The sequence below is a fragment of the Protopterus annectens genome, chromosome 13.part0 (genome assembly GCF_019279795.1).
Source record: "Protopterus annectens isolate FY-2018-M chromosome 13.part0, PAN1.0, whole genome shotgun sequence".
Taxonomy (NCBI): domain Eukaryota; kingdom Metazoa; phylum Chordata; order Ceratodontiformes; family Protopteridae; genus Protopterus; species Protopterus annectens.
Genome location: NC_056747.1, coordinates 138,257,230 through 138,283,490, shown reverse-complemented (window position 1 = coordinate 138,283,490; position 26,261 = coordinate 138,257,230). Strand labels below are relative to the sequence as shown.

Sequence of the window (26,261 nt, the reverse complement as noted above, 5' to 3'; positions counted from 1 at the left end):
CACTCCTGTTATGTTGTGATACATCAACAAACAAGAGGGACAAAGGTTGACTTATCACCTGTACAGAGTAGCCCTCATAACGCAAGACTTTGACATATATAATCACTGATTCTTAGGCAGTCTGTATTCTGTATTTGTTCTGAAAACAATGTAATGGCAGAAGATCTGAGCAAATCCTGGGCAGATATTCATGAATGGGTGTTAGAGAGGTTTAGTGGGGCATTGTTCATCACTGGGATACTCTGGTAGATCTGTTTGCCACCTTTCAGAACAGGCAGCTTCTCAGATTTTGTTCCATAGTGGCAAGTCCTTTGGCTTGGAAATGTGACACTGTACCTCTCTGTTGGAAAGCGATGTTTCTATATGCATTTCCCTCTCTCCCTCTGTTGCCAAGGTACTACACAAGATCACATCGGACAGGCCCAAAATCTTGTTGCTGACTCCCTTTTGGTCCAGACAGCATTGGCTCCCCCTTCTTATTACTACACAGGATGTATCTACTCACACAAGTCAAGGGATCAAGGGCACTCTCTAATTCATCATTATCTTCTAACTCCATAATTAACACTTTGGAAGATGGGATTTTGATTCCTTTTAGGCACCTTTTTTCTGTGAATGTGTGCCTGATTTTGCAGGAGACAAGAAAACCTAGTAGAAAAGTCTTGCATTGTTAAATGACCTTTTCTTTTTGGTTTCTTGTTGAGAATACTTTTTCTTTTTTGTTGCTATAAGTGCTCAATACTTTACTTTATTCTTCATTTGCTGCTTCTGTTCTTGGTCATTTCAGTTCTGGAGTGTGTGCTGATATGTCATCTATGTACTTCATGCTTTGGACATGGGTCATACATGTGACATACAGCACATGGAAAGGGACCCAGGCTTTGGTATGTTGGCCGGATGTATGGCTACCCATGACGAGATATTCATATTGTAAGGAATGTTGCAGTATTAACAAGTAGGACATTGACTGTTATGGTAAGTTCTTACATAACTGTACTTACTTAATGGAAGACCTGTCCTAGTCATTGTAATGCTTGCACTGCTATTACAGATGTACTTTTTGTTGAAGTGCACGAGATTGCTGTATTTTTAAAATGCCACTGAGCTCAGTGTAAATTTAGGTTATAAGCCTTCGTTTATAGGTAGACTGCACTCCATGACACCATATCGGTTTGATAGTGGCTAAAGGTTAGGAAAAGGTGGTACTTACACAAAATTCTACACAAATATTACAGAAAATTGCTAATAGTAGTAGTATGGAAAAAAATGCAAAAGCTTGAAAAGAAAAGCCAACACCGGAAATCCTCCTTCCTTGGTCTTTGAGTTGGGTTTGTGCTCTGTTCCTTCCAAGTCAGCATTTTCTTGCTTTGAAGCTTCCATTGTAGAGCACCAGCATGCCAAAGAAACTGACGGATGCTATAGCATTGTGCAGGTAGCCCTGAGTCCGCCTTTTCTGCCACTTACACAATTTGGATTATTATCCTCAAGGTTTTATGAAAAAGTTCTCATGTTTAAGACCCAAATGGCAAAGACCCGGAATTGGCTAGCAAGCTGGGCAGTAGAAAATCGTTGATGAATGGTGGGAGTGAATGGCTGAAACTCGTTCATTCATTCTGGGGAGAGTGGTGGTTACAGACTGGTGACTGGGGTACTGGAAGAGCCATTAAGGGATGGTTGGTGTGCGTAGCTAAAAACTGGATTATTCATCTCCGAGAGAGGGAGGTGGTGCAGCCTGCGATAGTGCTAAAAGGGGGGTGTGTACAGCATGCAGAATATGGGCCATGGACATACACTTGGCTCTTCTAAGCCATGTTTCTATGATGGTGTTCATTGTAGGTTTGAGTGAGCATGGGAGGAAGGTGAAGCAAGCCATCCACTTTGCATTGGCATGCATCAGTCGCTTCAAGGTGAGGTTAAGGCCAGAAAAGCCCTAATGGTTGCCTGGACATAATTTGTGCCACACCTAGATTACACCCAAGTGATGGTGAATTAACTGAGGTGATCAATGTGGCTGAGCTCGATGGTCCACAGACATGTGGCAGAAAATGTTTGTGAAAATCTGCTTGAAGGGAAGTTAATTTCTGAAATTGCCTCCTATTTCCCATGTTTTTGCAAGCTCATTTTTGAGGGTCAAAGACTTGAGCTAATGTTTATGCATCACTTTGATGGATGATGAGTGACCAGGCAAGCTGCATTCTTAACTCCCAGTTTGGAGGATGCATCTTTTGGTATAGATGCATCTCTTCTCCTGGTTGATGTGCTGGGGTCTGCTTGTGACTTTTGACTAGCCTGATCTTGTAGGCAGTTCAGCTTCAAGCCGTGGATCTGTAGTTTTACACATGGCTAGGGGACCATCTCATAGTTAACCACTAAGCTCAGTAGGCTTCTGTGGCCTGGATGGAAGCAAGGGGTCCACCTGATCTTTTTGCACTAGGGCTTCAGTTCAGGTCTTCTACTTCCGTTTGCAATCTAGTGGGATTTTGTACTTAGTGGAGGATCATACCCTAAATTTACATGATTTCATGTTAACCTCAGGCCTGCTACAAGCCTGCCATGTCTGTGATCAGACTTGGCTGCGCTCTTCTTAGTACTTGACTCCCTTGTCACCCACCACCAACTTGACCCAATGCACCAAGTTTGAGCTTGGGCTGATGATCTTCGTTTTTCACTGTTGCAGTCATTGCATTTGGGTGTCTGCCTGCAGGTAGCCCTCAACTGGCCTGAATATCAAAGTCTTGGATTCCTGTGTCGGATGCTGTCTCTTCTTCCATGACGTCAGGTCGTCGGGGGTATAAAACATGTAGCCGACGCCATTACATCAGTCTTTCTTGCCACGCAGTGTCTGAAGCAGAAGCAGTTCGCAAGTGCTGGTCGGCTGACTCCTGAAATTTTCATTTTCGAGTTTCAGAACCGAAGTCTTCAAAAAAAGATAAGTACCCCATCTGGGATCCTTTTTCTTGCTCTTAACCAATGTCAGTAAAAGTTAACAACTGTATTGCCTGTGGAAAGCAAATACCGCATAAAGATTTTCATTTGTACTGCATTCCTTGCTTAGGCCCAGACCACGACGTCCTTCGCTGTCGGTTTTGTGCCTTATTCAACCCCAGGACTATTCGTCGTCTTGTTTCTTTTTGCTGCAAATTATTTTGGTACTCTGTTTAACTATCCAGAAATTGCTTCTGTAAGCCATCTGACTACCGACATTCCGAAAAAACGTAAAGGTAAGGACAGAGGCAGACCACATAGGTCCAAAGCTGCCAACGACGCTTCTGTTTAGCTAGTCGCCAGTTCGCCGGTACTCAGTGAGGCTCTTTCGCAGCCCCTAATACCCGCTACTTCAGATTTGCGGGCCTCTACTGAAACCCATTCGAAGTCTGGTATGCCGCAAGATGCTTCTTTGACTATGGAACCTGCAGATGTCTCTACCTTGGATGGGTCCGGAGCTGCTGTGCATGCACCGGCTTCTGAGGGTGTATTCAGGCCTACTGACTTGCATTTCAAACAGACGCCATCTTCTTCTTCAAGGCCTAAAATTCGACCCACGCCTAGAAAACGGACGTCCAAACCGCATGGTCAGGCCCATATGCCTAAAAAACAAATGAAAAGAATGGCTGAATACCTTATTACTTTAATTAGGGGAAGCCAGCCTTCACCCTCTAAGAAACCTAGAACTTATTTTCCTTCTGATTCTGCTGATTTGGATTATGAAATTTCTGTTTCTTCTGATTACCAATATTTGCCCTTATCTACCTATGAGGGTTCTGATGCAAAGGATTCCATTCCCTCTGCTTCACCTCCAGAAGATTTTTCTTTTGGTGAAACCTTGCACACTCTCTTAGGGAGCATTTCTGTTGGGAAAGCCAGGATTACTCTGACTGCAAAAAGTGGCTTTGGGAATTCTTACTGCTACCTCAACACAGGCCTTTAGCTATCCCTCCTGTCCTGGACATTGTAGATGATGCCTTCTTGGAATCTAGCCTGGCCCCAGACACTTTACCTCCATCTCCCAGGAAGCCTGACAGGTATTGCAAAGTACCTGACTCTCTCAAGTTCCTCTTCAAGAATCCTACTGCAGACCCAGAGACCATTTCCCAAGGACCTAAATGCATTAAGGCTATTACGGCCAAAAACCCTACCCCCCTCTGATAGATTCCAGGGCCTTGGACAGATGGGGTAAGAAGTTATACACTTCTGCTACTTTGGCCATTAGGGCCTTAAACTGCCAGTTCCGTATGTTAAAGTATCAGCAGCATATTATGGGACTACTTAAACAGAAAATTATGTTGATTCCTGACTGCGCTGAAAATAAAGAATTACAGGATTTAATGCATTCTGCTGAACAAGTTGGTAAACATCCCTTGCAGTGTGGTTTTGACTCTTTAGAAGCATCTTTGGCTGTCACTGGGTCTGTACTTAGAAGGCATGCTTGGCATAAGGAGCAAAATTTGCCAGATCATGTTAAAGCTAAATTACTGGATGCTCCCCTAAACCAAGACCGCCTGTTTGGCAACAAAGCAGAAGTCCTTAAAAAGATGGAGGAATAAGCTAAATCTTTGCAAACTGTTACCAAGTTTTACCTGGAAGTACAGCATCCTAGATTTAGCAGGCATTGGCCTTCTAAGAATTGGTCCTTTCCTGTCTCTTCCAGGCCTTTTCAGTCCAAACCCAGGAACAGTAGACCACCTAGGCTACAGTCTCAAGGTATCCACAGGCCTAAGCAGTGGGGGGGGGGGGCTCACACTTCCAAAGCTGGAAGTAGTAAGACACCCCTGTATGGAAAAATGTCACAATGACAACCTTAAACCTTCCAAGCCCTGCTCCCTTAGGGGGAAAGGTCGCCCTGCATGCAAAAAACTGGGAACTCATTACCTAGGACAAATGAGTTAAATATAGTTTTACAAGGATACAGATTCCACTTCCACACCTTACCAACCCCAAACAGTTGGCCAGACCTACCCCCAAATCAGTGGGCAGAGGCTCAACAGCAGGTTCTCTCTCTTCTACGTATCAGGGCTATTCAACCTGTCCCAGCAGAAGAAAGGGGACAAGGTTTTTACTCAAGACTTTTCCTGGTACCCAGAAAAGGCAGCTCCTGGCGTCCTATCCTGGGCCTCTCTATTCTAAACACCTTTTTGGTAATCCCAAAATTCAAAATGCTAACACTTCAACAGCTGTTTCCTATGCTAGGCAAAGATGCCTGGTTGGCAACCTTAGACTTAAAGGAAGCTTATCTGCGCATTCCAATAAGGGAATCTTGCAGGAAATACTTAAGCTTCAGAGCAGGCTCCATGCATCAGATGTTCATCGTGTTTCACTGTTGCAGTCATCACTGTAGGGTTCTTCCTGCTGGCAGGCAGCCCTCGGTCGGCCAGAATCCCAAAATCTGAGTCCGGCGTCGGCTGTGTACTCACCCTCCCTGACGTCAGAGCGCCAGGGGTACAAAGCTCCCAGCCAACGCCATTTTCTCCAGTTTTTCTTGCCGCACGGTGGAAGCAGTTCGCAAGTGCCGGTCGACTGACTCCTGTTATTTTTGGTGCTTCATACCGAAGACCTTCTTCTTTTCAAAGCTAAATACCCCGTTGGGGAAACTTTTTTTTCTTGCTCCAGACCGATGTCAGAAAAAGTTAATAATTGTATTTCATGTGGGAAGCAAATACTTCATAAGGATTTTCACTCTTACTGTATTCCTTGTCTAGGCCCTGACCACGACGTAGCTAGTTGTCGTTTTGTGCTAGATTTAATCAACGTACTATTAAATGGAGATACGATTTTGCCTTTCATTACTTTGGGAGGCGATTTAATTATAACATGTCGTCGGACACACTTCCGACTACCGGAGTTCATAAAAGGCGCAAGGATAAGGATAGGCGTCCGAGGTCCATATCAGACGACAGTTTACAATCAGAGCCAGCTGCTCGTTCGGCTGTCGTCAGTGAGGTGCTTTCCCAGCCCCTGTCTGCCATTACAGAACCGCTTGCCGAAAACGGACTTTCACGAGGAGCCAACTAGGCCTTCAAATACTCCAGGTGCAGGACCTTCGGATAATGCTCCCTCGGATGGGTCCAGAGCCGCTGTGCAGGTACTGGCTTCCGAGGGGGTTTTCAGGCCTACGCAGCTTCAGGCAAAGGCAAAGACTCCTTCTAAAACAAAGACTCAAGCCCAGGCCTCCTCTGGTCCGGGACCTAAATCTCAAAAACAAATGCTTAAAATGGCGGAGGACTTGCTAACTATGATTAGGGGTTCACATCCCCCTCCTGACAAAAGGCCAAGACAAGATTTGGGTTATGAATCCTCTGATCAGGCATCTATCTCTTCAGTGTCTTCCTCTGAACAGGATTATACTTTCCCTCCTTATGAGGATTCTGATACTGAGGAATCCATTCCTTCAGCTTCTTCTCCTGAGGATTATTCTTTTGGGGAAACTTTACATGACATGAGGGAACATTTTCACTGGGAAGGGCAGGAGTACTCAGAATCTAAGAGAAGGCTTGGGGATTTCCTTCTTCTTCCCCAGCACAGACCCCTGGCTATTCCTCCTATTTTGGATATTGTGGATGATGTCTTTTCTGAGTCTAATTTAAGTCCTGACTCCTTTCCTCCGGCCCCTGCTAAGCCTGATAGATATTACAGAGTCTTTGACTCCCACCAGTTTCTTTATAAAAATCCTACTGCTGATCCAGAAACCATTTCTCAGGGTCCTAAGGGTGTTAAGGCCACCACTGTGAAGAACCCTATTCCGTCAGATAAGGATTCTAGAGCTTTGGAGAGATGGGGCAAAAAAGTGTACACTTCTGCTACTTTATCTATTAGGGCTTTAAATTGTCAATTTCATATGTTGAAATATCAGCAATACCTTTTGTCTGTTATGAAAGAAAAACTGGGTACCATTTCTGCATGTGCAGACAATAAGGAATTACATGATTTGATGCATGCCGCTGAACAGGTGGGAAAACATACCTTACACTGTGGTTTTGATGCTTTGGAGGCCTCTTGCAGGGCGGCTGCCACTGGCACGGTCATTAGAAGGCATGCTTGGTTAAAGGAACAAAATTTGCCTGATCAAGTGAAAGCAAAGTTACTGGATGCTCCTGTTCAACATAATGTTTTGTTTGGGTCTAAGGCTGAAGAGGTTATAAAGAAAATGGAGGATAAGGCAAAGTCCATGCAAACGGTTAAGGATTTCTTACAAGTTCAGCCTCCTAGATTTAGCAGAAATTGGCCAGCTAAAAATTGGTCCTTTCCCAGCTCGGACAGGCCTCAGAGGGGTAAATATAGGCACCCCAGAGGGAGGGCCCAAGCACATACCTCTTATAGACCTAGACAGTGGAGTGCTTCCACCCCCAGGGGTGGAGAAGAAAGGTCTCAACCTTACAGGAAACAGGCTCAATGACTCCCCCTGCATGGCTCCAGGAACCTCTCTCCTGGAAGCTCCTCTGGGAGGAAAACTTTCTCTTTTTCACTGAAATTGGACTTAACATAACCCAAGACAAGTGGGTTCTGGATGTAGTTTTAAGAGGTTACAAATTCCACTTTCACACCTTACCAAAACCAAACGGATGGCCAGCCCTACCAAAACCTCAATGGGCAAAGGCATTAAAACGGGTGAGGTCCCTCATGGCTATGAGGGCCATAGAACTGGTTCCAGATTCAGAGACGGGGCAAGGCTTTTATTCAAGACTTTCTAGTTCCCAGAAAGCAAAATACTTGGAGACCCATCCTAGATCTGTCAGTCTTAAACACTTTCCTGGATATACCAAAGTTCAAGATGCTTACTCTGCAGCAGCCCCTGCCAATGTTGAGCAAAAATGCATGGATGGTGACATTGGATTTAAAGGAGGCTTACCTACACATTCCTATCAGACAAGAGTGCAGAAGATACCTCGGGTTCAAGGCAGGCCCAAAACATTACCAATTCTCTGTGCTGCCCTTTGGCTTGTCTACTGCACCCAGGGTCTTTACCAAGTGCCTGGCACCAGTAGTAGCTTACTGCAGACTCAAGGGAATTCAAATTTACCCTTATCTGGACGACTGCCTTATTCAAGCAGACAGCAAGGACATTTTACTCCAGCACCTGGAATTTGTTCAGAATCTACTCAAGTACCTGGGATTCACTGTGAACTTAGTCAAATTTGACACCCACTCAACAGAACTTTCCTGGGTGCTCTTTTAGACACAACAACCCAGACGGCATTCCTGACATCAGAAAAACAACTACAGCTGGCTTCAACTTTCAAAAGCCTGACGTTAATGTCTCGGCTAACTGCAAGGAAATTCCTGCAGGCTTTGGGTTACATGGCTTACTGCATCCTACTCGTACCATATGCAAGACTGCATATGAGGAAGATACAATGGTACCAAAAAAGCGTATGGTCCCAGCATTGTCAGTCTGGAAACAGTGATTGCTGTCTTGCCTTGCCTGCAAAAGGAATTCCATTGGTGGGCCATGGCATGTCTTCAAAACAAAGGGAAAGCCTTCAGTTTACCTCCAGCCTACCAAGTGATAACCATGTACGCCTTGGATTATGCACGGGGAGCCCACTTGCAGGGGGAAGGCCTGCAAGGTTTTTGGACAGAGGATCAGAAGCATCTACATATCAATTTAAAAGAGATGTTAGCTGTGCAGAATGCCCTCTTGACTTTCAGGGAGGGCAGCTACTGATACGAACAGACAACACCACAGTTGTGTGGTACATAAACAAGCAAGGGGGTTCACACTCCTACCCCCTTTGCAGACTAGCCATGACTCAATGGAACATAGCACTAGCTTGCAAAGTGGCCCTACAAGCTCAATTCCTGCCAGGGAAACAAAACACTCTGGCAGACAGCCTGAGCAGGAACCTGTCAGACCCACACGGGTGGATGCTGGACACCCAAATATTCAAGATGATTACAGAAGCCTGGGGCTGCCCGGACATAGATCTATTTGCATCTCCCCACAACTACCAGTTACAGACTTTTTGCACAAAGGACATATCACAAGCTAGCATGGAAAGTGGATGCTCTCTCATTCAGTTGAAGGAACCTCTCTGGGTATGCCTTTCCACCACTACCTTTTCTACCAAGGGTGTTATTAAAAATAAAATGGGACAAACCCAAGCTGATCTTACTAACCTCGAATTGGCCTCAACAATTTTGGTACTCAACACTGATAAATCTATCCCAGGAACCTCCTTGGATTCTACCTCAGATTCCAAATCTTTTGTCTCAACATCAGGGCCAGGTCCTGCACTCGCATATCAAAACTCGCAGCCTGACGTATTCAGGGCCTATGATTAATCCTACCCTTTCCAAACAGGTCATGGATGTTATCTTAGAAGCTAGACGGCCTAGCACTAGGAAATCTTATGAAGGTAAATGGAAAAGATTTTGCACCTGGATGCATGCTCAGGAATCAGATCCTCACATTCCAAATATTCCATTGATTCTACATTACCTTACAGATATGTTGCATAAGGGTTTATCTTTTGCGTCCATAAAAATACATGCCTCCGCTATCTCTGCACATTATAATACAGATCCTCCAATTTTTTCACATCCACTTCTGAAACAATATTTCAGAGGAGCAAAGAATTTAAGGCCCCCCCAGGACACCACCCATTCCTGCCTGGGACCTCAATTATGTCCTGGAAAAACGTACTCTGCCTCCTTTTGAGCCTGCTGCCACATCTGATATAAAGTATTTATCATGGAAGACTGTTATCCTACTGGCTTTAACTTTAGCCAGGAGAGTCTCGGAGTTACAAGCGCTCATGGCTGTGGAACCTTACATTATTTTTCATCAAGACAGGGTTTCTTTGAGGACTAACCCTACTTTCATGCCTAAAGTGGTTCTAAAGTGGCTTTAAACCAAACTATCCACCTGCCAACTTTTTTCCCTAATCCACAAAATAAGGGGGAGAGGATCTTGCATTCTTTGGACGTTCACAGGCAGCTTCGCTTTTACCTAGACAGAACCAAGGATATCAGGAAAACAGAACTGTTTGTTTCTTATGCAGCAAATTCCCAAGGCAAAGCTGTTTCAAAATAGACCATTTCTAAATGGATTGCTCTTGGAATCAGATTTTGTTATTCTCATCATGGAAAGCTAATCCCAGGAAAAAATTGGAGTCACTCTACCAGAGCTGCTGCTACTTCAGCTGCCTTTCTCAGGGGAGTACCTACCAAATATATTTTGGAAGCTGCAACTTGGGAGTTCAGTGCATACTTTCTCTAAGCACTATAATCTCCCTTTTTATTCTAAGTCTAGGGCAGGCTTTGCTTCTGCAGTCTTGCAAGGCCTTCTAGCTGCCCCTTCTACTCAATAACCACCACCCTTTATCTCAGCTTTAGGATTCTACCCTACAGTGATGACTGCAACAGTGAAACACAATGAACATAGTACAGTTGTGTACACTTACCATAAATGTAGATGTTTGAGTGTCTTCACTGTTGCAGTCTGGGTTACCCACCCTCCTGTCCCCTCTTATACTTTTATTGGTGTGATTCCCTACTTCACCCTTCTTCTGAGGTGTATTTGCTGCAGGGTATGGAGTTTGTTGTATGTTACATTTTTGTTTTACTTTTAGCCTTCATTTTTGGGCACCTGACATCTGGGGCAAGAAAAACTGGAGAACATGGTGTCGGCTGGGAGCTTTGTACCCCTGGCGCTCTGACGTCAGGGAGGGTGAGTACACAGCCGACGCCGGACCCAGACTTTGGGTTTCTGGCCGACTGGGGCTGCCTGCCAGCAGGAAGAACCCTACAGTGATGACTGCAACAGTGAAGACACTCTAACATCTTCATTTATGGTAAGTGTACACAACTGTACTTTCTCTGTACTTCCCTTTGGCTTATCTACTGCGCCCAGGGTAATCACAAAGCATGTAGCTCCAGTCATTGCATTTTGCAGGCAAAGAAATATTCAAATATACCCATACCTGGACAATTGTTTAATTCAGGCAGAAAGCCAGGACATGCTGCTAAAACATGTGGTGTTTGTAAAGAAACTTCTAACCTCACTTGGGGGTACACCATAAACGAAAAGAAATCTCATCTAGTACCTTGCCAACAAATTGTATTCCTGGGAGCAAGCTTGAACACAACTTCCCAGATGGCTTACCTCACACCAGAGAAACAAGTTTATATGATAGCTTACTTCAAACTACTGGCCACAAAGACCCAGCTATCTGCAAGGAAAATCCTGCAAGCCCTGAGTTCATGGCCTCTTGCATTCTACTAATTCCATATTCAGGACTGCATATGAGGAAACTACAATGATATCTAAAAAGTCTATGGTGTCAACATTCTCAAGACCTGGAATCAATAATTCCCGTCATTCCTTGCATAAAGACAGGAGTTCCTTTGGTGGGCAGAGACCTACTACCTCAACAAGGGGCTCCTATTCACTCTACCCCTGCCGCCGAAACCCTAACAGATGCATCAGACTATGCGTGGGGGGCTCGCTTGGCAGGGCAGTGCATTCAGGGCAAATGGAACCAGAGTCAGATGCACCTGCATATCCATCAAAAAAATGTTAGCTGTGCAGAATACTTAATAATGGATTTTCGACTGGAAACAGACTGCCTGCCTTGCTTGGATTACTACTTGGAAATGCTTTACAGTTATATATTTTCTATTATTTTTTGTTTTGTTTTGACTTAAGACGAGTTTAAGTTCGCTACTTCTACTACTATTGTCTGATCTGATAAATATACACTGATTAACTAGAAATATATGGACTGAAAATCTTACACACAGAGAAGTTTCTTACACTGTCTTGTTTTTGGACCCACTACACTTTAGTGGGTTGTTTTGAGACTTCGGGGATACCATGGAGATTACTTGTTTTCTGTAAAGAATTCCCTAACAGCTTTCAAGGACCACATTCTCCCAGGACAATTACTGATAGACAGACAACACCACTGTTATGTGGTACATAAACAAGCATGGGGAAAACCCACTCCTACCCTCTCTGCAGACTAGCCATGGCTCTGTGGAACACAGCCTTGAGCTACCAAGTGCATCTACAAGCTCAATTCCTGCCAGGCAAGCTAAATTCACTGGCAGACCTAAGCAGAAATCTAATGAACCCACATGAGTGGAAACTGCAACCAAAGATATTCAGCCTTTTGAGAAACAAATGGGGGAATCTAGAGATGGAACTGTTTGCCTCCCCTCAGAACTACCAATTGGACAAATTCTGCACAAGGACTTCCCACAGTCAAGCTTGGAAAGTGGATGCCCTGTCCTTCACCTGGGACAGCCTCTCCGTTTATGCCTTTACCCCTCTGCCTCTCCTCTCGAAAGTTCTGCTAAAGATTAAACAGGACAAACCAAGGACAACACTGATTACACCAGACTGGCCATGCCAACACTGGTACCCCCTCTTGCACAGTATGTCACTACTGGAACCATGGCACCTGCCTCAGACCCCTTCCCTGCTGTCCCAGCAGGAGGGCCAGATCCTGCACCCTCAACTTCAAACCCTGAACCTTGCAGCCTGGCTAATTCCTTGAGCTCGCCAATAACATCCCTCAGTAAGCAGGTGCTAGATGTCATTCTGGAAGCAAGGAGGCCTAGTACTAGAAAATCCTATGCTGAAAAGTGGAAAAGATACTGTTCCTGAAGCCAGACTGAGGATGGGCACAATGGTGCCCAGCTTATCGTATATTCTTCAGTACTTAACAGAGATGTTCCACAGGGACCTTTCCTTCTCGTCAATTAAAATTCATGCCTCTGCCATTTCAGCTGATTATAATACTGAACCTCCCCTCTTCTCTCAACCCCTGCTAAAGCAATTCCTCAGAAGGGCCAAAAATTTAAGACCACCCAGGAGAGCCCCTACTCCAGCCTGGGACCTTAACTTCGTATTGGAAAGGCTCACTCTACCTCCTTTTGAGCCAGCTGCAACTGCAGAGTTGAAATTCCTTTCTTGGAAGACCGCCTTCCTTCTAGCCATCACTTCAGCAAGAAGAGCATCTGAATTACAGGCCCTCATGGCAGTGGAATGAGCCATTCAGCATCTTCCATTCAGACAGGGAGTCCCTCAGGACCAATCCTTCCTTTATGCCCAAGGTGGTTTAGTGTGGCTCTTGATCAGTCCATTCATTTGCCTACTTTTTTCTCAAATCCACAAAAGAAAGGAGAACGAATACTGCACTCTTTGGATGTGCACAGGCAACTTAGGTTTTATTTGGACAGGACTAAGCCTCTTAGAAATTCTGAACAGCTGCTAGTTGGCTTTGCTGCAGGGGCAGAGGGAAAGGCTATTTCAAAGCAAACCATTTCTAAGTGGATAGCCCATTGCATTCATTTCTGCTATAAGCACCATGGAAAGTCTACCCCACAGGGGATAAGATCACATTCCACCTGGGCTGCATCTACTTCTACAACCTTTCTCAGAGGTGTCCCTACCAGGGACATCTTAGAAGCTGCTATCTGGAGCTCTGTACATACCTTCACCAAGCATTACCACATGCCTATTTTTTTCTAAATCCAGAGCTGGTTTTGCCACTGCAGTTTTGCAGGGCTTAATAGCTGGGCCTAATGCTCTCTAACTTCCTCCTCCCTTCCTTAGCTTTGGGAATCGACCCAAATGTAATGACAGCAACAGTGAAACACGAAGAACATATTACAGATGTTCTTCGTGTGTCTCTGTTGCAGTCATTACATTTGGGTTATCTGCTTACAGGTTGCCCTCAGTCGGCCTGAGTAACAAAGTCTTGGGTCCTGCGTCGGTTGCTGTCCCTTCTTCCTTGACGTCTGGTAGTCAGGGGTATAAAACATGCAGCCGATGCCATTACATCAGTCTTTCTTGCCATGCGGTACCCAAAGCAGAAGCAGATCGCAAGGGCTGGTCTGCAGACTCCTTAAATTTTCGTTTTCGAGTTTCAGAACCAAAGTCTTCAACTAAAGCTAAGTACCCCATTGGGGAAACTTATTCTTGCTCCTTACCGATGTCAGTAAAAGTTAATAATTGTATTTCTTGTGGAAAGCAAATACCTCACAAAGATTTTGATTCGTACTGTATTCTTTGCCTAGGCCCTGACCACGATGTACCTTGCTGTCGGTTTTGTGCCTTATTTAATCAACGCACTATCAGTCGTCAGTATATTTTTGCCTCAATATTTTGGTTCTCTGTTCAATTATCCTGAAATGTCGTCTGTGAGCCATCCGACTACCGGTATTCCGGAAAAACGCAAAGAAAGACAGAGACAGGCCACCTAGGTCCAAAGCTGCCAACGACACTTCTCCTAAGCCAGTTGACAATTCACTGGTACTCAGGTGCTTTTGCAGCCCCGGATACCTGCTATTTCTGATTCGCAGGCCTCTACTGAGACCTATTTGGAGTCCGTAATGCCGCGAGATGCTTTAGCTGTGGAACCTGCAGATGTCTCTACTTTGGATGGGTTCGGAGCCGCTGTGCAGGCATCAGCTTCTTAGGATGTATTCAGGCCTACGGACTTTCATATTAAACCGATGCCTCCTCCTTTAAGGCCTAAACCTTGAACCATGCCTAAGAAACTGACGCCCAGGCCTCATGCACAGGCCTCTATGCCTAAAAAACAAGTAAGAATGGCTGAAGATCTTACAACTCTAATCCGAAGAAGCCACCCCCCCCCCCCCCAAGAGACCTAGGACTGAATTTATTTGAATCCTCTGACCAGGATTCTGATTATTCTGATTCTTCTGATATTCTGGATTTACCCATATCTACTTATGAGGATTCTTATGCAGAGGACTCTATTCCCTCTGTTTCCCCCTCCAGAGGATTTTTCTTTTGGTGAAACCTTGCACACTTTAAGGGAGCACTTTCACTGGGAAAACCAGGATTTTTCTGATTCAAAAAAGAGGCTTAGGGATTTCTTATTCCTACCTCAGCATATTCCTTTAGCGTATACCCCCTGTACTAGACATTGTTGATGAAGCCTTTTCGGAATCTTGTTTGGCCCCCGATTCTTTGCCTCCTGCTCCCAGAAAACCTGATAGATATTACAGGGTCCCTGATTCTCGCAAGTTCCTTTTTAAAACCTATTGCGGATCCAGAGACTATTTCACAGGGACCTAAGGGCATTAAGGCTTCTAGTGCTAAAAATCCTACCCTTTTTGATAGACTCCAGGGTGCTAAATAGATGGGGGTAAGAAGATTTACACTTCTGCAACCTTGGCCATTAGGGCCTTAAACTGTCAGTTTAACATGTTACTGGATTGCTGAAACAGAAAATTATGTTGATTCCTGACTGTGCTGAAAATAATTACAGGATTTAATGCATTCTGCTGAACAGGTTGGAAAACATACTTTGCAATGGGGATTTGATTCTTATGAAGCCTTTTGCAGGGCTGCTGTCACTGGGTCAGTACTCAGAAGGCATGCTTTGCTTAAGGGAGCAGTCTTTGCCTGATCATGTTAAAGCTAAACTGTTAGATGCTCCCTTAAATCAGGACCGCCTGTTTGGCAACAAAGCCGAGAAAGTTCTTAAAAAGATGGAAGATAAAGCTAAATCTATGCAAACTGTGAAATATTTTTTACAAGTTAAGCCTCCAAGATTTAGTGGGCATTGACCCTCTAAAAATTGGTTTTTTCCGACCCCTTCCAGGTCTTTTCAATCCAAACCCAGACACAGCAGAAACCCCAGGTTTCAGTCACAGTGTACGCACAAGACTAAGCAGTGGGGGGGGCTTCCACATCCAAATCTGGAAGTAGTAAGACTCCCCCCTATGGAAAACTGTCTCAATGACTTGCTTTTAAAACTTCCAAGCACTTCTCAACTGAATGCTTCTTTAGGTGGAAAGATTGGTCTGCAGGCCAAAAACTGGAATCTCATAACCCGGGACAAATGGGTCTTAAATATAGTATCTCAAGGATACAGATTTCACTTCCACACAATGTTCTTCGTGTTTCACTGTTGCAGTCATTACATTTGGATAATCTGCTGGCAGGTTGCCCTCAGTCAGCGTGAATATCAAAGTCTTGGGTCCTGCGTCGGTTGCTGTCTCCTCTTCCATGACGTCAGGTCGTCAGGGGTGTAAAACATGCAGCCGACGCCATTTTTTCAGTCTTTTTTGCCGCCCTGTGACGGAAGCAGAAGCAGTTCGCAAGTGCTGGTTAGCCGACTCCTGAAATTTTCGCATTAGAGTTTCAGAACCGAAGTCTTCAATTAAAGCTAAGTACTCTGTTGGGGAAACTTTTTTCTTGCTCCTTACCGATGTCAATAAAAGTTAATAATTGTATTACTTGTGGGAAGCGGATACCTCATAAGGATTTACATTTGTACTATATTCCTTGCCTAGGCCCAGATCATAACATGCCTTGCTGTCAGTTTTGTGCTAGATTTAACCAATGCACTATTAAGCGTCGGTATGTATTTGCTTCAAAATATTTTGGAAACAGATTTAATTATCCTGAAATGTTGTCTGATAGCAATCCGACTACCGGAGGTCACAAAAAACACAAAGAAAAGGACAGAGACAGACAGTCGATGTCCAAAACCGATGACGAAGCTTCTAAGCCAGTCGTCTGTTCTTTGGTACGCAGTGAGGCGCTTTTGCAGACCCTGATACCCACTGCTTTTGAGTCGCAGGCCTCTACTGAGACCCATGCGGAGTCCGGTATGCCGCAATATTCTCAGAGTATTGTACCCGTGGATTTCTCCCTCGGATGGGTCTGGAGCCGCTGAGCAGGCACTGGCTTCTGAGGGTGTTTTCAGGCCTCAATATGTCTACATAAAACAGACGCCGGCTTCAAAAACAACAACTAAGGCTGAAAAACTGACGCATGAGCCATGTGCTCAGGCCCCTATGCCTAGAAAACAGATTATCAAAATAGCTGAGGACTTACCTTGATCAGGGGTTCCCAACCCCCTCCTGATAAGAGACCTAGGCAAGACACTAATTATGAATCTTCAGATCAGGTTTCTATTTCTTCTGATTCCTCTTCTGATCAGGAATTTCCTATACCATCCTATGAGGATTCAGATGCAGAAGAATCCATCCCATCTGCATCTCCTCCTGAAGATTATTCCTTTGGACAAACCTTGCATACTTTAAGGGAACATTTTCATTTGGAAAGTCAGGATTTCTTGGAATCAAAAAAGAGGGTTAGGGATTTCCTTCTTCCTCAGCATAGGCCTTTGGTTGTACCCTCCAGTATTAGACATTGTAGATGTGTTTTCAGAATCAAGCATAGCTCCCGATTCCCTGCATCCGGCTCCTAGTAAGCCAGACAGATATTACAGGGTTCCTGACTCCCACAAATTTTTATTCAAAAAACCTGCTGCTGACCGTGAATCTGTTTCACAGGGTCCCAAAGGTGTAAAGGCCTCTTCAGCCAAAAATCCTACCCCCTCTGATACAGATTCCAGGGTGCCAGATAGATGGGGAAAGAAGGTTTATACGTCTGCAACCTTGGCAATTAAGGCCGTAAACTGCCAGTTTCGTATGCTTAAATATCAACAGCATGTTATGGGATTATTGAAACAGAGAATGTTGATTTCTGAATGTGTGGAAAATGAAGAATTACAGGAATTATTGCATGCAGCAGAACAGGTTGGAAAGCATACTTTGCAATGTGGTTTTGATTCCTTGGAGGCCTCTTGCAGGGCCGCAGTTACTGGATCTGTGATTAGAAGGCATGCCTGGCTCAAGGAGCAAAATCTGCCTGATCATGTTAAAGCTAAATTGTTGGATACACCTTTACAGCATGATGCTCTGTTTGGTAATAAGGCAGAAGAGGTTTTAAAGAAAATGGAAGACGAAGCTAAATCTATGCAAACTGTAAAAGATTTCTTACAAGTGCAGCCACCCAGATTCAGTAGACACTGGCCTACAAAAACTGGTCCTTTCCTGTGTTCAACAGAGCCTCACAAGGCAAATCCAGGGGCTCAAAAGGCTCTAGATACCAATCACAGGGTTCTTGCAGGTCAAAGCAATGGGGTGCCTCTACCTCCAAATCTTGAGGAAACAAAGCACAATCCTACAGTAAGCAGTCTCAGTGACTTCCCTCTGCCATCACCAAGCACTTATCTTTTGGCAACCCCCTTGGGGGGAAAATTAGCACTTCATGCTCAAAATTGGCAGTTAATAACCCAGGACAAGTGGGAATTAAACATAGTATCCCAGGGGTACAGATTTCCTTTCCATACCTTGCCAGTTCCAAACGGTTGGCCAGATCTGCCACAGAATTAATGGGCAGAGGCACAGAAACAAGTTGTGTCCCTCATGGATATGGGGGCTATTCAGCCAGTACCAGAACAGGAAAAAGGGCAAGGGTTTTATTCAAGACTGTTCCTGGTACCCAGAAAAGACCATGTCTGGCTTCCAATACTGGATTTATCAATTTTGAACACATTCTTGGATATCCCAAAATTCAAAATGCTGACTTTACAACAGCTTCTGGCCATGCTGCGCAAGAACGCTTGGTTAGTGACTCTAGACTTTAAAAGAGGCATATCTGCATATCCCAATAAGGGAATTGTGCCGAAGATACCTCCGTTTCAAGGCTGGTTTCATGCATTACCAATTCTCTGCACTGCCCTTTGGCTCATCTACTGCGCCCAGGGTCTTTACAAAGTGCCTGGCACCAGTAATTGCATTTTGCGGACAAAGAAGCATACAAATCTGTCCTTACTTGGACGACTGTCTCATTCAAGCAGAAAACAAGGACATTCTTCTACAACATCTGGCGTTTGTAAAAAGGCTTCTAACATGCCTATGGTACACAATAAATGAAAAGAAATCACAACTGGTACCCTCTCAAAAAATTACATTCCTGTGTGCAAGCTTGAATACAACTGCCCAGATGGCTTACCTTACGCCAGACAAACAAAGGCAACTGACTATTTACTTCAAAGAGGTGGCAACAAAAACCCAGTTATCTGCAAGACAAATTCTGCAGGCTTTGGGGTTCATGGCATCCTGCATTCTACTAATTCCATACGCAAGACTACATATGAGGAAACTACAGTGGTATCTAAAAAGTTTGTGGAGTCAACATTGTCAGTCTGGAAACCAGGATCCCTTTCATTCCCTGCCTACAACAGGAGTTTCTCTGGTGGGCAAAGACATGTCACCAGAACATGGGACGGTCATTCACTGTACCCCCTGCCACCCAAACCCTAACTACAGACGCATCAGACTATGCTTGGGGAGCCCACCTGGCGGGGAGATGCATTCAGGGAATATGGAGCCCAAATCAAATGCATCTGCATATCAACCAGAAGGAGATGTTAGCTGTTCAGAATGCCCTGACAGCTTTCAAGGATTTACTTCATCCAGGACAACTATTGATAAAGACAGACTACACCATGGTTATGTGGTACATAAACAAGCAGGGGGGGTACACACTCCTACCCCCTTTGCAGACCAGCCATGGCATTGTGGGACACAGCCCTGACTTACCAAGTACATCTTCAAGCTCAATTCCTGCCAGGAAAACAAAATACTCTGGTAGACTATCTAAGCAGAAATCTTCTAGACCCTCACGAGTGGAAACTGGACCCACGAGTCTTCAGCATGATAAGAGAAATGGGGAGTCCAGACATAGATCTATTTGCCTCTCCCCAGCATTATCAACTGGACAAATTCTGCACAAGGACTTTTCACAGACAAGCATGGAAAGTAGATGCCCTATCCTTCAGTTAGAAAAACCTATCGGTCTACGCCTTTCCTCCTCTGCCTCTTCTCCCCAAGGTCTTACTAAAGATCAGTCAGGAAAAAACAAAAATGATCCTAATTGCTTCGGACTGGCCTCACCAGCACTGGTACCCAATTCTAAGGAATGTATCCCAACTCCCTCCATGGTACTTCCCTCAATTACCTCATCTACCGTCTCAGCAGAGCAATCAAATTCTGCACAATCGGCTCCAAACTCTCTGAACCTGGCAGCGTGTCTTATGTAATTATTCAAACAACACCTTTAAGTAAACCTGTGATGGATGTCATTTTGGAAGCCAGAAGGCCTAGTACTAGAAAATCTTATGCTGATAAACGGAAGAGATTCTGTGCTTGGAACCAAGCACAAGGAACGGACACAGTAAAGCCAAATATTCCTCAGATTTTACAATATGACTGAGATGCTTGACAAGGGCCTATCGTTTTCATCAGTAAAAATCCATGCCTCTGCCATCTCGGCTCATTACAACACAGAGCCTCCCATCTTTTCTCATCCTCTGCTAATACAGTATCTTAGAGGGGGCCAAAAATGTAAGGCCTCCCAGAAGATCACAAACTCCTGTATTTTGTGCAGGAAATGCTTACCCTGCCTCTTTTTGAACCAGCAGCTACTGTGGATATAAAGTTTTTATCTTGGAAAACAGCTTTCCTTCTGGCAATCACTTCAACAAGAAGGGTTTCAGAACTACAGGCCTTCATGGCTGTGGAGTCTTTTATTACATTTCATCCGGACAAGGTGTCCCTCAGGACCAATCCTTCCTTTATGCCTAAGGTGGTGGTATCCAGTGTGGCTCTAAACCAAACTATTAACCTGCCAATGTTTTACCCAAATCCGCAAAACAAAGGGGAGCGGATTCTGCATTCCCTGAACGTACACAGACAACTAAGACTCTACTTAAACAGGACCAAATCTCTAAGAAATTCTGAGCAACTACTGGTGGAATTTGCTGCAGGATCAGAGGGGAAGGCTATTTCAAAGCAGACTATCTCAAAGTGGATAAGCCACTGCATTCATTTCTGCTACTTGCATCAAGGTAAACCGGTGGCCAAGGAAATCACGGCACATTCCACCAGGGCTGCATCTACCTCAGCAGCTTTTCTCTGAGGAGTTCCAACCAAAGAAATTCTAGAAGCTGCTACTTGGAGCTCTGTTCATACTTTTACAAAGCATTATCATTTGTCTCTCTTCTAAGTCCAGGGCAGGCTTTGCCACTGCAGTTCTGCAAGGCTTTATAGCCACTCCTAATGCTGTTTAGCTCCATCCTCCCATCCATAGCTTTGGGATTCTACCCAAATGTAATGACCAACAGTGAAACACTAAGAACATAGTACAGTTGTGTACACTTACCATAAATGTAGATGTTCGAGTGTATTCACTGTTGCAGTCCGAGTTACCCACCAGCCATCCCCCTTTTTTCTAGAGCTTCTCTTTCCTTCACTATATTCTACAGCCTTTGTGGTGTATTTGCTTTTAGATGAAGGTAAAGTTTATGTTGGTACAATTGCATTTATTTATACATATATATATATATATATATATATATATATATATATATATATATATATTTTTTTTTTTTTTTTGCTCCCTATTTAGGGGACACCTGACATCTGGGGCAAGAAAAACTGAAGAAAATGGCATCTGCTGCATGTTTTATACCCCTGACGACCTGACGTCATGGAAGAGGAGATGGCAACTGACGCAGGACCCAAGACTTTGATATTCAGGCCGACTGAGGGAAACCTGCCAGCAGATTACCCAAATGTAATGACTGCAACAGTGAATACACTCTAACATCTACATTTATGGTAAGTGTACACAACTGTACTTTACCAACACCAAGCGGGTGGCCAGATCTACCCCCAAATTGGTGGGCAGAGGCCCAAAAGCAAGTGCTTTCTCTCTCAAACATGGGGGCTATTCAGTTGGTACCAGAAGAGGAAAAGGGACAAGGTTTCTATTAAAGACTTTTCCTGGTACCCAGAAAAGACCATTCATGGCGTCCTATCCTGGACCTTTCTTCTCTAAACACCTTTTTGCTGATTCCAAAATTCAAGATGCTGACTCTTCACCAGTTGCTTCCTATGCTAGGCAAGGATGCTTGGTTGGCAACATTAGATTTAAAAGAAGTATACCTGCACATGCCTATCAGGGATTCTTGCAGAAGATACCTATGCTTTAAAGCAGGCTACACACATTATCAGTTCTCTGCACTGCCCTTTGGCTTATTTACTGCGCCCAGGGTATTCACAAAGTGCCTAGCTCCAGTCATTGCATTTTGTAGGCAAAGAAATATTCAAATATACCCATACCTGGACGATTGTCTAATTCAGGCAGAAAGTCAGGGCTTACTTTTGAATCATCTGGCCTTTGTACAAAGGGTGCTGACTTGTCTGGGGTACACTATAAATGAAAAGAAATCACACCTGGTACCCTGTCAACAAATTCTATTCCTGGGAGCAAGCTTGAAAACAACTGCCCAGATGGCTTTTCTCACGCCAGAGAAACTGTTTCAATTGACAACCTACTTCAAACAAGTGGCCACAAAAACCCTGCTGTCTGCAAGGCAAATACTGCAAGCCTTGGGGTTCATGGCATCCTGCATTCTTCTAATTCCATATGCAAGACTGCATATGAGGAAACTACAGTGGTATCTAAAAAGCCTGTGGTGTCAACATTCTCTGGATCTAGAAGCTATGATTCCTATCATACCTTGTTTACGCCTAGAGTTCCTTTGGTGAGTAGAGGCCTGCCACCAAAATAAGGGACTACCATTCACACTACCCCCTGCCGTCCAAACCCTAACAGACTCATCAGACTATGCATGGGGGACTCACCTGGCAGGGAAGTGCATTCAAAGCAAATGGGACTTTGCATATCAATCAAAAAGAAATGTTAGCTTTTCAGAATGCTCAGACGGCCTTCAAGGATCACATTCTTCCAGGACAACTAATGGTAAGGACCGACAACACCACGGTTATGTGGTACGTATGCAGGGGGGTACACATTCTTACCCCCTCTGCAGACAAGCCATGGTATTGTGGAACACAGCCTTGAGCTACCAAGTGAATCTACAAGCTCAATTCCAGCCAGGAAAACAAAATACACTGGCAGACGGACTAAGCAGAAACCTCATGGTCCCACACGAGTGGAAACTGGAAACAGGGATTTTCAACAAGTTGACAAGCAAATGGGGGAGCCCAGATATGGACCTGTTTGCCTCCCTCCAGAACTATCAATTGGGCAAATTTTGCACAAGGATTCCCCACAAACAAGCTTGGAAAGTGGTTGCTCTGTCCTTCAGATGGAAAAACCTTTCCGTTTATGCCTTTTCTCCTTTGCTCTCCAAAGTACTACTAAAGATCAAACAGGACAAGCCAAGGATGATTTTGATTGCACCAGAGTGGCCACGCCAACACTAGTACCCCCTCTTGCACAGTGTCACGGTTGGCCCCATGGCACCTGCCTTAGACACCTTCCCTGTTGTCTCAGCAGGAGAACCAGATTCTGCTCACTCAGCTTCAAACACTGAACCTAGCAGCCTGGCTAATTACCTAGTCTCTCCTTTTCCATCCCTCAGTAAACCAGTGATGGATATCATTTTAGAGGCATGGAGACCTAGTACTAGAAAATTCTATGCTGCGAAATGGAAAAGATTCTGTTCCTGGAACCAATCTCAAGGGATGAGCACAGCAGTGCCCAATTTACCTCAGATTTTACAGTACTTAACTGAGATGATTCACAAGGGCTTGTCCTTTTCATCCATCAAAATTCACACCTCAGCCATTTCAGCTCATTATAACACAGAACCTCCCCTCTTCTCTCACCCACTGTTCAAGCAGTTCCTCCGAGGGGCCGAAAATGTAAGGCCACTGAGGAAAGCTCCAACTCCAGCCTGGGACCCTAACTTTGTCTTGGATAAACTCACTCTTCCTGCTTTCGAGCCAGCTGCTACTGCAGATTTAAAATGTCTTTCTTGGAAAACAGCATTGCATTTAGCAATCACTTCAGCAAGAAGGGTGTCTGAGTTACAGGCCCTTATGTCATTGGAGCCTTTCTTCATCTTTCATGCGGAAAGGGTGTCCCTCAGAACCAATCCCTCCTTTATGCCCAAGGTGGTATCCAGTGTGGCTCTTAATCAGTCGATTCATTTGCCAACTTTTTTTCCTAATCCACAGAACAAAGCGGAATGGATACTGCACTCCTTAGATGTGCACAAACAACTTGGATTCTGCTTGGACAGGGCTAAACGTCAAAGGAATTCTGAACAACTGCTGGTGGCATTTGCTGCAGGGACAGAGGGGAAGGCTATTTCAAAGCAAACCATTTCTAAATGGATAGGCCATTGCATTCATTTCTGCTATAAGCATCATGGAAAACCTATCCCACAGGGCATCAGACCCCACTCTACCAGGGCTGCAGCTACCTCTACAGCCTTTCTCAGAGGCGTCCCTACCAGGGGCATTCTAGAAGCTGCTACCTGGAGTTATGTACTTACTTTCACCAAGCATTATCATTTACCAATTTTCTCTAACTCCAGAGCTGGCTTTGCCACTGCAGTCTTGCAGGGCCTTATAGCTGGTCCTAATGCTACTTAAATTCCTCCTCCCAACCTTAGCTATGGGAATCTACCCAAATGTAATGACTGCAACAGTGAAAAACGAAGAACATAGTACAGTTGTGTGCACTTACCATAAATGTAGATGTTCGAGTGTATTCACTGTTGCAGTCCTGGTTACCCTCCCTCCAGTCCCCTGACTTCTTTTGGCTTTACCTCTACTTTCCTTTACTATGCTTAAAAGCTTTTTGGTGTATTTGCTTTTTTGTTGGAGGTATAACCTTGTATTTTTTTATATATTTGCCTCCCATTAGGGGGGACACCTGATATCTGGGGCAAGAAAAGCTGATGTAATGGCGTCAGCTGCATGTTTTATACCCCTGATGACCTGACGTCACGGAAGAAGAGACCGCAATCAACGCAGGACCCAAGACTTTGTTAATCAGGCCGATTGAGGGCTACTGCAAGCAGATAACCCAAATGTAATGACTGCAACAGTGAATACACTCTAACATCTACATTTATGGTAAGTGTACACAACTGTACTTTCTATGTTAGTGGGACTTCTCTCTCTCCCACCTTACTGTAGGAAGAGTAAGGACCCTGAGGCCATTAGTCTGAGATGTGGAGGCACTCAGTGGCACAGATGTTAGCATTGTCGCATCACAGCAAGAGGTTTTTCTGGTTCAGTTCTTAGCCAGTGTCCCTTATTTACATAGTCTGCATGTCCTCCTTGTGTTTCTGTGCGTTTTCTTTGGTTGCTCTGGCTTCCCCCCATATTCCAAAGACGTGCAGTAGTTGAAGTGGACACATTAAACTGGCCGTAGGTGTGAGTTTGCTTGCATGCGTGTATGGTGTGGAAGAACAACCAAGGCAAGGTTTGCCACCAGGCAGTGTGAACATTGGCTGTAGATAATTGTCACTGTTGGCGACACCCTGACCCCATATGTAAAAATGGGGTTATGGATGGATGTAGGGAGAGAGAGTTCTTGACATCTGGAATTAGTCCTCCTTTAGAGAAGCTTTTGTAGCTCATGATTTTACCCCTCCTTCAGAGAAGATTTGAGGTCCATGAAGAACTCCATGGGTTTTGGCCTGTGGGCTCCCTTTGTTTCTCATTAAAGAAGCATCTTGGTATTTGGAGGATAAGCCTCAACTCTTCCTACTTACAGAGCCATTCATTAAGAATGTTGTGTGCGCAGCCTGGTGACAGCTTGAAGGTGTGTGCACTTTTAAGCCTCTGGCTGAATGAAATGGGATACTGACGAGCATTTTATGGATGAGTCTTACTTGATGTTCTTCATCTAGCACAAGACTTGAGAACGCAGCATGTTGCCTGTTTACTCCCAGATGAGGAGTGCAAAACCTGAAGTCCGGGGATTTTCAAGGAGTTTAGAGCCCTGAAATATTTGCCTCAGTTTAGTGTACAAGGCAGTGAAATGGCTTTCTTCCCTTCATAAATCTGGGTAAGTAAAATCTTTTGCGGTTACACAATCATTGTGGTGGTGGTGTTTTCTGATATTTTTTTTTTACTTGCAAACACTGCATCTGGAGTTGGTGTTTACAGTGCATGGCATTGGTTATATAAATTTTGCTTTTTTTTCTTTTATAACCTTTATTTCATTTGTATTTCTCCATAGGAGCAGATCGCAGCAGCCATATCGAATGCAATAGAGCAGCAGTTACAGAACCTGCTGACAGAAACGCAGCTGGACGTGACAGAGTTTGACAACCTCCTGCAGCCCATTATTGACACTTGTACAAAAGATGCTATATCAGTAAGTGTACAAGTGAAATTGCTTACTCCTTTTTTCTTTCTTACTGAGATGAACTACCAATCCTCTGTCTTTACATTGTCTTGCTGCACTCTTAAAATAAGTGCATTTATTTTTGTTTTTCCACAGTTGAGACATGTTTAGGTTTATTTGTTTATTTTTGGTATTGTCACATTTTGTTAAAAAAAATTTAAAGTAATCACATAATATTTTTAGTGGATCTTCTATGACAAGTAGATTGCAGCTGTTCACTGCAGTAGTGGTCTATGGATTATTGAAAACT

At 44.3% G+C, this 26,261-nt stretch overlaps 1 protein-coding gene across 1 annotated transcript in view; it reads left to right on the top strand.

The window, feature by feature from the left end:
• LOC122787847 (calcium homeostasis endoplasmic reticulum protein-like) overlaps positions 1–26,122 on the top strand; it is a 177,385-nt gene extending 151,263 nt beyond the window's left edge. The window contains exon 4 of the mRNA XM_044054763.1: positions 25,844–26,122. Within this exon, the coding sequence (XP_043910698.1) occupies positions 25,844–26,122 (279 nt within the window). The remainder of the gene's footprint in view (positions 1–25,843) is intronic.
• Positions 26,123–26,261: the final 139 nt, after the last annotated feature.